At 47.8% G+C, this 11,862-nt stretch overlaps 2 protein-coding genes across 4 annotated transcripts; both read right to left on the bottom strand.

Annotated features, from left to right (window-relative positions):
• Positions 1-1,520: 1,520 nt before the first annotated feature.
• On the bottom strand, positions 1,521-3,651 carry LOC118238418 (MLV-related proviral Env polyprotein-like). Its single transcript, XM_035440931.1, has one exon. It carries the CDS (start codon positions 3,513-3,515, stop codon positions 1,536-1,538), a length of 1,980 nt encoding a protein of 659 aa, XP_035296822.1. The 5' UTR covers positions 3,516-3,651; the 3' UTR covers positions 1,521-1,535.
• A 10-nt stretch (positions 3,652-3,661) lies between these two features.
• Positions 3,662-5,806, bottom strand: LOC113833581. Of its 3 annotated transcripts, XM_027396793.2 has the most exons (3): positions 4,412-5,806; positions 4,103-4,248; positions 3,668-3,798 (listed from the first exon to the last, which is right to left on the bottom strand). In XM_027396793.2, the coding sequence occupies exons 1-3, from the start codon at positions 5,450-5,452 to the stop codon at positions 3,735-3,737; spliced, it is 1,251 nt and encodes a 416-aa protein (XP_027252594.1). In that variant the 5' UTR covers positions 5,453-5,806; the 3' UTR covers positions 3,668-3,734. The 3 variants fall into 3 exon arrangements, with proteins under 3 accessions (XP_035296823.1, XP_027252594.1, XP_027252593.1); XM_035440932.1 differs by lacking the exon at positions 4,103-4,248 and having other exon boundaries at positions 3,662-3,798; XM_027396792.2 differs by having other exon boundaries at positions 4,103-5,806.
• Positions 5,807-11,862: the final 6,056 nt, after the last annotated feature.

Here is an 11,862-nt window from a genome sequence, read left to right as displayed (position 1 = left end):
TCAGGCATTAACTTTATAAATGACTACACCACACCACAATGTCATAAGGTTGTTTGCACCTATGGAATGTTTTTGCAGCACAATCTAGAGTCTGCACTGCACTTTATACACTACAGGGGTCTCTGTGACCTGTTGCCTTTCCAACTGCAGGGAGAAGTTCAGGGGAAGGGGAGGGTGGGTACAATGCAAGGACTAGAATGTTGGTCTCTGTGTCTGGCCCAGTTGGCCAAACCAGTTGCTTGACAAAGATGTGCTTTTGCAGAATTGCTAGTATCTTACAGCTAGGCCACTTAAATGCCCCTTCATTACCTTATTTAAGAGAAATGAGTGATTAATAGCTTTGGCAATCTACTGTACTTTCGTTTGCTTTATCACTGAGATAGTCAACTTTTGGTAAAGGCATCTAAGGCCATCAGCAGAAAGCAAACAGCAGGAAAGAACAGCTCCCTACAACAACCCTACCACAACCGGTGTGACACAATAAGGACAGCCCATTGCACCTGCTACTCCTAGAATGGTCTTCAAGGTGGTCTCTGCCTTCAGGCCTCTCCATTTGGTGCCGAGTCACAGCCAGGAATTGCTAGTGAGCCACTGAAGCCCCTGAAGCAGGCCAGATAATTCTGCCTTCGCTGTCCCATATAATACTACACAAGAAGGAAACAAACACAGCAAAGAATAAACACAGTCCCCTGAAAGACCCCGAAGGGATACTTTCGTAGAGGGAGACCCACACACCCAGGAATCAGCGAGGCCACGAACTGGATGCAAAAAACAAGAGGCTTTATTGGAGACGCGGGCACCCGGGGCGACTCAGCCTTTGTGTGGCTAAGCGCGCCGAGCCAAGGGAAAAGGGGTCCTTATATAGGAAAAAAGGCGCAAGCTAGGAGCAAGGATTCTATTGGATAATTCTAATGAGGCATTATACAGAGCTATTCCCATTGGTCAATGTATATGAGGCGCTATACAGGGTTATTCAAATGAGGCAAAGTACAGAGTTATTCAAATGAGGTGAAACACAGAGTCTTTCAAATGAGGCGAAATACAGAATCATTTCCATTGGATGGTTCAAATGAGACACAGAGCCATTCCAGATCAGCATATTCTCAAGGTCTGGTGTCTGGTACAGCAGACTCAATTCCCCCCCTTTTCCTGATGGCTGACCTTGGGGGCGGAGACCTTGGGACGGAGTGTTTCTCTTCGGGCGGGGCGGGGGCTCAGGGGCAGAGCTCCAGGCCGGCTCACTCGGTGTTTGTCCTCGTGCTGACCCACCTGGTGCTCGCCCTCGTGCCAGCCCACCCGGTGCTCGTTCTCGGGCTGGCCCACCTGGTGCTCATTCTCGGGCCGGCCCCACCCGGTGCTTGTTCTCGGGCCGGCCCCACCCGGTGCTTGTTCTCGGGCCGGGCGGGGAAAGGCCACCGGGGGTGGGGATCGGGGAAGCCGCCGACAGGAGGAAGAGGAGACAAACTTGAGAAAGAAAGGGCTAAGGGACAGGGGTCTTTCATTCCCCCATTTCTCTTGTAACTGAATGGAATCTTTCATTCAGAGGTCTCTAGATACTCTGGATCTATTTGCTTTAGCTGATGATATTGTTGAGTTAAGACTAAGGCCTGTACAACAGATAGTCGTTCTCTGATGAATTGAGTCAGTTTGTTCAGAATGCAGGGACCAAATATGAGGATCAAAAATAGAATAACCAGAGGTCCCATGAGCGTGGATATAAGGGTAGTCAACCAGGGGGATTTAGCGAACCATCCCTCGAACCATCCTTGTTGAGACTCAAATAGCTGTTGCCTCTGTTTTAGCCTCTCCCTAAGTTTGGCCATGCTATCCCTAACTATTCCTGTATGATCTGCATAAAAGCAGCATTCTTCCTTGAGGGCAGCACATAGCCCCCCTTCCTGTAAAAATAATAAATCTAATCCTCGTCTGTTCTGCAGGACCACCTCAGAGAGTGATGTTAAGGATTTCTCGAGTGCACTGACTGACTCTTCTAGGACCTGGATATCCGTGTGCATGGCTTGTTGTAGAAGCTTAAAATGATTAATTCCCTGTAGGGCAACGGTTCCGGTCCCTATGCCGGCTGCTATGCCCCCCACTGTTATTCCTCCTAATAATAGGGCCACGGTAAAGGATATTGGCTCCCTCTTATATCGGGTTGATTTCTCTAGTACGCTGTAAACATATTCAGGTTGGTGGTATGTGACTTTGGGCCAAAGTTCTATCAATATACAAAAGTCAATGGTGGTGTTGAGAACAGTGGTAGAGACACAGGGAGTCAACCCAGTACTGCAAGCCCAATAAGTTCCATAAGGGGCAACAAGGTATCGGCTGTCCTGAGATAATGGCTCTACTTGGTTACATAATTCTTGATGTGAGGAAGGAATCCTGCCTATGCATAGCCCCTTTCCTGAGACCTCAGATATTGTGAGCTTGTGCTGCATAGCAGCTCCGCAACTGGTAGGTGCTGAGGTCTGGTTGGAGTAGTTGCCCAGTATTGCCACGCCTTCATAATATGGGGGCCGGGAAACTAGGCATAACCAGCATTCCTGAGTCTTGTTGGGGTCTGAAAAATTTAAGGCTTGGTAAACTCCTTGGATTAATTGTAATAATCTATCTCTGGTACCTGGAGGGTCTCTGGTTATCTCGATGTTTAGGGCATCTGGGGTGGGGGAGAAGGTGACAGCACCTGGTGTAGGAGTGATAGCTTTAGGAACGGTAGGGGGTTTAGGGACTTGAAAATGGGTTGGGGATCTCTGGTCCGCTATTACTATGTTTGGCCCGACTGATTGTTGGCTTAGGGGAGTAATTTGTCTGTACAGGGAGAATAAAGTCACCGGATCTTTCCCTGCTCGGTGCAGCCTGAGTCCCCAGACCTTAGGACTATCCCAAGTAGTTCTTTTTCCAGCATCTGTGAACCTTAGGATGAGAGGGTTGCATTTTCCTCCGGGGGTGGCGCCTTGAAAACCTCCCCCTCCGGCACTATCATAACAAGGTCCGCAGGCTCTTTGCCCACATCTCCATGGTCCTTTCCCTGCGTACCCTGGGATCTCCCTCCGTTTGAGAGTGATGAAATCCCAAGAGGAAGAGGGTTTCCAGTAAGCCTCCCCTGTGGTTTCACATCCCCATCTTGCACAGTACCCTTCCTGCGGCCCCCCGCAGCCATGAGTTGGTTTATGGCCGGGGCAAACATAAAAATCCTTGCTTCTTGTTCCTATCCTTCCCCCAGGGTGGTGGCATCCGTACCCTGGGAATGGTTCCTGGTCAGAGGGATCCCAATCAGACCCTACTAAGTCACATAGGTCGACATAGAGAGGAGGGAACCCATCATGTAGAGTCCCTATATAAGTGCTGAGGTTGGCTATTTCCCCGGTCCCTAGATTGGCTATTTTCCAGGTGATATTATAAACCCTGTGGGGGTTAGTTGCTACATGGGGGGTAAACAGACAACCAATCAACAGGAGGGTGTACGAGAGAGTCTTATCTTTAAAGGATTTTGAGTGCGGTGTGCGGTCCATTCTGATGCAGTGGCTGAATCGGTGGGTCGGGCTGGCTTTACATGTGAAGCATGTATCCAAGCTGCAATGCCGTCTACCTTGAGTGCGGTGGGAGTGGTAAGCAAAACGATGTAGGGTCCCTTCCAGCGGGGTTCAAGGTTCTTGGCCTGGTGACGCCGGACCCAAACAGTGTCCCCGATCTGGTAGGAATGGGGGATGGTGGGATGGTCCCTCTGGTCTTTATAAGCTTGAGCAAGGGGTTTCCAGACCTCCCGTTGTACTAGTTGGAGGGCCTGTAAATGAGCTTGGAGAGAAGGGGAGTTAGCAAAATCTGAGACATCTTGATCAAGAAAGTTAATGATAGGAGTAGGTACTCCATACAGGATCTCAAAGGGTGTGAGCCCATGTGGTCCAGGGGTATTACGAGCGCGGTAGAGTGCTAGGGGGAGTAGGAGGACCCAGTCTCTAGTGCCAGTTGCAAGCGACAATTTTGTTAAAGTCTCCTTGATTGTTCTATTCATCCTTTCTACCTGTCCTGAACTTTGGGGTCTATAAGCACAATGTAATTTCCAATCAATCCCCAACAAGGTGGCCACTGACTGACTTACCTGGGAGACGAAGGCGGGCCCATTGTCTGTTCCCAATACCTGAGGCATCCCATAACGGGGAAAGATTTCTTCAAGCAATTTCTTAGTAACGATCTTGGCTGTTTCATGTTTAGTAGGGAAGGCTTCAACCCATCCTGAAAAGGTGTCTACAAAAATTAATAGATACTTGTATCCATATTTTCCTGGTTTAATCTCAGTGAAATCTATCTCCCAATGTGTTCCGGGCCGGTAGCCTCTGACCCGGTTCCCGGGAGGAAGCTTCAGTCTGGATGCGTTGACTCGGGCGCACGCATCACATTGCTCAGTTACCTGTTTTAGAATATCGTTCTTCCCCAAAAGGAAATTGAATTCCTCTTCTCGTTCGAGGAGCTCCCGCATCTTCTTGGAGCTCAGATGTGTCATCTTATGTAAAAATGTCACTAGGTACTTGGTTACCCGGTAGGGGATGACAGTCTTTCCTTCATAAGTCCAATCCCCGTTTGGTTCCTTTGCGGCTCCCAATTTCTCTAGGGTTTGGATGTCTCTTTGTTCATAGTCCCATGAGGGGAAGGGATGGTCGTTGGTGGGCTCTAGAGCCAGGAGGTTAGTGGTGTCTGTGGTCAGGGCCGCCTCTCGGGCAGCCAAGTCTGCCCTTCGATTGCCCCTTGCTTCGAAAGAATCCCCTTTTTGGTGTCCAGGGCAATGTATGATACTTAAGGCAGCGGGCAGATGAAGAGCCCTTAAGAGAGCGAGGATTTCCTCCTTATTTTTAATGTCTTTCCCTTCGGAGGTAAGCAGCCCCCTCCGTCTGTAAATTTCTCCATGTATATGGGCAGTGGCGAAGGCATAACGACTGTCTGTATACACGGTGAGCCTCTTACCTTCTGCCAATTTTAGAGCCTGCGTGAGTGCTATGAGTTCTGCCCTCTGTGCGGAAGTTCCAGGGGGGAGTGCCTGGGCCCAGACGACCTGATTCTCTGTGGTGACTGCCGCGCCCGCCTTTCGTTCTCCTTGATGCAAAAAGCTGCTTCCATCCGTGAACCAGATGTGGTCCGGGCTAGGTAGAGGCTGGTCAGTCAGGTCGGATCTCGCTCCATGGGCCTCGGCCAATACCTGTAAGCAATCATGAGCCTCGGGCTCCCCAGGGAGGGGGAGCAGGGTGGCTGGGTTCAGAGTCACCAAAGGCCCGAAGTGGACCCGGTCTTTGTCTAACAGCATAGTCTGGTAATGAGTCATTCGGGCATTAGTAAGCCATCTGTCTGGAGGCTGTCTGATGACTGCCTCTACTGCATGAGGGGCATGTATGGTCAAAGGCTGCCCCAAGGTTAGCTTGTGAGAATCTTTTACCAGCAGGGCTATAGCAGCAATCATTCGAAGGCAGGGTGGCCATCCCGATGCCACAGGATCCAATTTCTTGGAGAGGTATGCAGTGGGCCTTCTCCAAAGAGACTGGGAAAATGTCCAGTCATAGATCTAAGTTCAAAGTACAAATCTCTCACCCTGAGGGCTTCCCAAGTTCAAAATACAAATCCCTCTTCCTGAGGGCTTCCCAAGTTCAAAATACAAATCCCTCTTCCTGAGGGCTTCAAACGCTACCAGGACGTCTCCTGGAGCCGCGGTCGGGAGTTCGGACCCGTCAGTCCCTCCTCGGATCCGCCTACAAATGTACACAGCTGTATACTACAAACGCAAGCGCAATTCACAAGACAGACTCAGACCAGACCAGACAAGACAAAACAGCGGATCCGCACAACACTTACCTCCCAGACGTGGGTCGGTGGTCCCTGGGCGGGTCTCAATCCCGGACCGAGCCCCCAAATGAAAGACCCCGAAGGGATACTTTCGTAGAGGGAGACCCACACACCCAGGAATCAGCGAGGCCACGAACTGGATGCAAAAAACAAGAGGCTTTATTGGAGACGCGGGCACCCGGGGCGACTCAGCCTTTGTGTGGCTAAGCGCGCCGAGCCAAGGGAAAAGGGGTCCTTATATAGGAAAAAAGGCGCAAGCTAGGAGCAAGGATTCTATTGGATAATTCTAATGAGGCATTATACAGAGCTATTCCCATTGGTCAATGTATATGAGGCGCTATACAGGGTTATTCAAATGAGGCAAAGTACAGAGTTATTCAAATGAGGTGAAACACAGAGTCTTTCAAATGAGGCGAAATACAGAATCATTTCCATTGGATGGTTCAAATGAGACACAGAGCCATTCCAGATCAGCATATTCTCAAGGTCTGGTGTCTGGTACAGCAGACTCAATTCCCCCCCTTTTCCTGATGGCTGACCTTGGGGGCGGAGACCTTGGGACGGAGTGTTTCTCTTCGGGCGGGGCGGGGGCTCAGGGGCAGAGCTCCAGGCCGGCTCACTCGGTGTTTGTCCTCGTGCTGACCCACCTGGTGCTCGCCCTCGTGCCAGCCCACCCGGTGCTCGTTCTCGGGCTGGCCCACCTGGTGCTCATTCTCGGGCCGGCCCCACCCGGTGCTTGTTCTCGGGCCGGCCCCACCCGGTGCTTGTTCTCGGGCCGGGCGGGGAAAGGCCACCGGGGGTGGGGATCGGGGAAGCCGCCGACAGGAGGAAGAGGAGACAAACTTGAGAAAGAAAGGGCTAAGGGACAGGGGTCTTTCACCCAACCTGGTTCAGAGTATGTATGCTGCCATAGGTAATTCCAGAATTGCTTAGATCAGACCAGGCTCATGAAAGGAAGCCACAGCAGAGCTGAAAGGAGTTCTGACACAGGAGGATGGCACTTGGGACCAAATGGAACAATCCAGGAAAACTCACATGTGTGCCTGATGTACGCATGAAGACAGGCTCTTAGCACATGCTCAGTCTTCAAGCTGTCAGCCCAGCTCGTGCTCATGATCACAAAGTCTGTAGACATGTCTGTCCCTAAGTTGGGCAGATGGGTAGTGACTTACTCTGCAAATACGCAGAGCCAAACAAACACAGCATCAGCAACAGTCAGATCCCAAGGGACCTCTCCATTCACCAGAACTCAGCTCCCCTGCCAGCAGGAGTCCAGTGTGTTTTTATTTCTGATTTCAAACCTTGTTTGGCACCGTCAGCTAACAGAGGGACTACTTCTCCTTCCTCCACAATAATGGGACATAGGGAGGTGGCATTCTTCCTCCTCATTGGCCTTGCCTAACCCAACACACCTAGCCACAGCTTGATACCCAGAGAAACACATCAAAATGGAAATAATGTTGAGAGCTTTCCTAAAAGCATCCTGATGCAAACACCTGATCTGCCTTCCTTTCTGGAACCCAGGTATCTCATCGCATTCTTGGGAAGTGGGTGGTGTTTTCTCAGAAGCCTCCAATTCCCAAGGCCTTGGTTTCTAGAGTTCACATTCCTGTTCTTGATTCAGTGAAGGACCCTTTGCCTCTCTGGACTCTGCCTCCCATCATAAAATTTTTAATTAGATTTATTCATCTTATTTTATGTGTATGTTTGGCTCACCTGTAGGTATGTGTCAACATGAGCGTGTGTGTGTGTGTGTGTGTGTGTGTGTGTGTGTGTGTGTGTGTGTGTGTGTCTGTGTCTGTGTACCATGTGGTGCTCACAGAGCTTAGAAGATGGCATTAGATCCCCTGGAACTGGAGTTATCAATGGGGGTGAATCCCCATGGAGGTGCTGAGAACTGAACTTGGGTCCATTTCAAGGGCAATAAATGCTCTTAACCACTGAGCCATCTTTTCACACACAGTCTGATGGATTTTCAACAGGTGGACTAGACGTCTCCAATAGGAACTATCACAGTTTGCTGCAATGTACCCTACCCAGCAATTGCAGACACAGCCCCAGAGAGCAATAGGAAGCACATCTAAAGTCTTTAGTATGTCTCCCAAAGTTACACCCCAACACACACCAAGGCACAGATCCTCCAATGGGAGTGAGGAGCTCTAGGCCCAGGGTCACATGCTGAAAGCAGAGCATCTGTTTGGGCTGTACCGTACTTGCTCATATAATAACACCACAGATTCTCACACATCAGCTCCCAAGCTCAGGACTGCTGAGACCAGCCTTGCTTTATGTGGTTAGCCCTATGAACACTGGTTTTCCTCAACTTGGCATCCCAGGGTACAGTGGGGGCTCAGTGTGCAAATTGCGCAATGGAGAGTTCAATCTGGTCCCCTCTGGGTCTCAGCCAACTCAGGACCTGGCACCAGAGCAGATGCTGGTGAATGAATGCCTAGGGAATGACTAACACCCACTCTCTGAGATACTTGGGCTATAGCACCGAATTTGCAGAAGACAGCAGAGCCCATGGGAGCCCAGCAGAGGCCCGGCCTGCTCAGCCTGGCACCAAGGCCAGAGCCTCCAGGTCAGGTGTGGAGTTTTGGGGGAGACATGGATTCGCAGTCATACAGTACAGATCCTGGTTCAGGACCAGGAATCAGGGTCTCCTGACCTAGCTGGTAGCCAGGGCATGGTGGGGCTCTCCTATCTGGAAATGGTGACAGGACAAGGGAGTAGGTCCTGGTTTGCTTGGCAAGGCATAGGATGGATCATTGGCCACAGGACATCCACTTTGGATCCCAGTGCTGGGTCTTGTACCCCATTTTTTTCTGTATATCTTAGGATAGTTGTGCTTTGTTGTTTTTTGGTTTTCTTCACTTTGGTTTAATGGTTTGCTGTTTTTTGTTATTTCTTTTATTCTTTTCATTGTTTTAATAGTTTGCTAAGGCTATATACTGTATATAATGAGTGCCCTTTTAAAACCCCGCACTGAATAAAATGAATGTATTTTATGAATAAAAGAGCAATTTCTAACTTTCTACTCTTTTTGGCTTTTTTCCTTTTTCGTTTTGTTTTTATTTTTCAGATTTTTTATTTAAATTTCAAACAAGCTTGTTTTTCACATCAATTCCAGTTCTGTCTCCCTCCCCTCCTCCCCTGACCCCTTCATTAGCTCACTATCTCTTCCCCTTTCTGCTCCCCACTGAGGGTGAAGCCTTCCATGGGGATCTTCAAAGTCTGTCCTATCATTTGGAGCAGGGCCTAGGCCCTTCTCCATGTGTCAAGGCTGAGCAAGTATCCCTATATGTGGAATGGGCTCCCAAAGTCCATTTGTATAATAGCCATAAATACTGATCCACTATCAGAAGTCCCATAGATTACCGAGTCCTCACTGACATCTACGTTCAGGGAGTTTGGGTCAGTCCTATGCTGGTTTCCCAGCTATCAGTCTGGGGTCCATGAGCTCCCCCTTGTTCACGTCAACTGTTTCTGTGGGTTTCACCAGTCCTATCTTGACCACTTTGCTCATCACTCCTCCCTCTCTGCAACTGGATTCCAGGAATTCAGTTCAGTGTTTAGCTGCGGGTGTCTGCTTCTGCTTCCATCAGCTGCTGGATAAAGGCTCTAGAACGTCATATAAGACAGTCTTTTTTTTTCCTTTTTTAAATTATTTTTTACATTCCAATCCCAGTTCCCCCTCCTTCCTCTCCTCCTGCACCCCCTACACCCCTTCTCACCTCCCATCTGCTCCTAAGGGAAGGTAAGGCCCCCCTAGGAAGTATACAATAACTTTTCACACTTAAGTCTCTTCTTTAGTCATGTGAGGACTCACACTCCTGTAAACCCAGAACTCACAAACATGGATGTATCTCAGCAAGTTCCATGAAGCTTGGACTGCACAATGATTTCCCAGCCATGGGTCTCAGGGCTACATAGACAGATGGCACCTTGGATATGGATGATGTGGTCTACTCCATGGACACCCAATACATAATTATGGTTAGCTAGTGGCTATCCATAATAAAATGTGGTTATTTTAAAGACCATTTGAATGGCACCATCTTATTATTTTGTTTCTGGTTGCTATTTTTATGTGTCTAAAATGTTAAAAGCCTTATTGTTCTAGTGTAGATTAAAAAAGAGTACAATAGGCGCTGGAATAAGAAAGGCCTGGACTCAGCCAGTACCACCTGTACAACTGGGACAAGTTATGCCTAAGAGATTCATTTGCAAAAATGGAATCTTCACTATTGACACAAATATTTTCAGATTTAAACATCATACAGACATAACAATTACCAAAGAATCATAAATTTATCGTTACCCAATCTCTCTCTCTCTCTCTCTCTCTCTCTCTCTCTCTCTCTCTCTCTCTCTCTCTCTCTCTCTCCTCTCCAGGGTTTCTCTGTGTAGCCCTGGCTGTCCTGGAACTAACTCTTTCTGTAGAACAGGCTGGTCTCAAAATGACTCATAGAATCTGCCTGCCTCTCCCTCCTGAGTGCTAGATTAAAGGTATGTGCCACTACCATCTGGCTTATCATGACTTCCCAATGCCAACTTTCACATTCAGTTTAAACATACCTATAATGGTGAGTAATTTCAAATGATTTAATATTATTTATGTCAAATATAAGAAGAAAGCCATACCCAATCCTCATGTACTAGTCCCTTGTTACAGTATACTTCTCTTGATCTGCTATGTGACAATATCCAAGAGACATGATTCTCTATTAATTTTTTGTTTCCTGTAGGAATTCAGTAAAGGTAGAAACTGTGAGATATTGCAGTTCATCTTTTAAATGGTAGATGTATGTAGACAGAAGTTTCTCTCCCGCCTGGTCCCACAGCTGTTTAGTCCCAAATAAATACACAGAGGTTTATATTAATTATAAACTGTTTGGCTGATGGCTTAGGCTTTTTACTGGCTCTCTCTCTCTCTCTCTCTCTCTCTCTCTCTCTCTCTGTGTGTGTGTGTGTGTGTGTCTGCTCTCTCTCTCTCCTCTCTCTCTGTCTCTGTCTCTGTCTCTGTCTCTGTCTCTCTCTCTCTCTCAATTATTAACCCATTTCTATTAATCTGTGTTTCTCCACATGGTCTTGGTTTACTGGTGATGTCCAGATCTCCCTCAACAGTTACATGGAGTCTCTCTGAGACTTCCCTCTGGGTTCCTCCTCCTAGAATTCTCCTAGTCTGGTAGCCCTGCCTATACTTCCTGCCTAGCTACATCTTGACTATCCATTGGTCAAAATAGTTATCACCCATTAGGATGGTTATTGGCAAGCACCTTTGGAAGCAGAGATGGGAAGATTTCTCTCAGTTCAAGGACAGCATGTTCTACACAGAAAATTCCAGGGCAGTCAAGTCATAATGAGATCTATTTAAGGAGATTTTCTCCGTGTATCTCTGTCACTGGACCTGTTTTTCTCCACCCACTGGGTCCCACGCCACTTAATGAAATACCCACTCTGAGACTTAATATCAGTTACAATTGTTTAGCCAATGACTGAGGCTTCTTACTGGCTAGCTTTCTCTTAATTATCAAGAGTTTCTTAATTATTAAGGGTTTCTATTAATCTGTGTATCTCCATGTGACCTTCACTTATGAGCAATAAAATGGACTAAATAGTGTAACTATAATTCTTGCTTGAAAACTGCTTTGTTTTATACAGTTTTACTATGTTAAAGTTAAAATGTTCCTTTTTTATTTAGACAGAAGAGGAGATAATGGGGATGTCCTTCTGTATGCTGTGAATACATGGTTTCTTTTATTGGTTTAATAAAATGGCCAGTAGCCAGGCCAGTAACCAGGCAGGAAGTATATGTGGGGCTACCAGACTAGAAGAATGCTGGGAAAAGGAAAGCAGAGGGAGCTGATAGGGAGACACCATGTAGCCATTGAAGGAGTAACATTCTGGAGCATTGCGGGTAAGTCGTGGCAATACATAGTTTATTAGAAATGGGTTAATAATTAAAAGAGAGCTAGCCAATAAGAAGCCTAAGCCATTGGCTAAACAATAGAAACTTCTTTGTGCTTA

This window comes from Cricetulus griseus, chromosome 2 (genome assembly GCF_003668045.3).
Source record: "Cricetulus griseus strain 17A/GY chromosome 2, alternate assembly CriGri-PICRH-1.0, whole genome shotgun sequence".
Taxonomy (NCBI): domain Eukaryota; kingdom Metazoa; phylum Chordata; class Mammalia; order Rodentia; family Cricetidae; genus Cricetulus; species Cricetulus griseus.
Note: the sequence above shows the minus strand (reverse complement) of the source record. Positions and strands in the feature narration are given on the sequence as shown.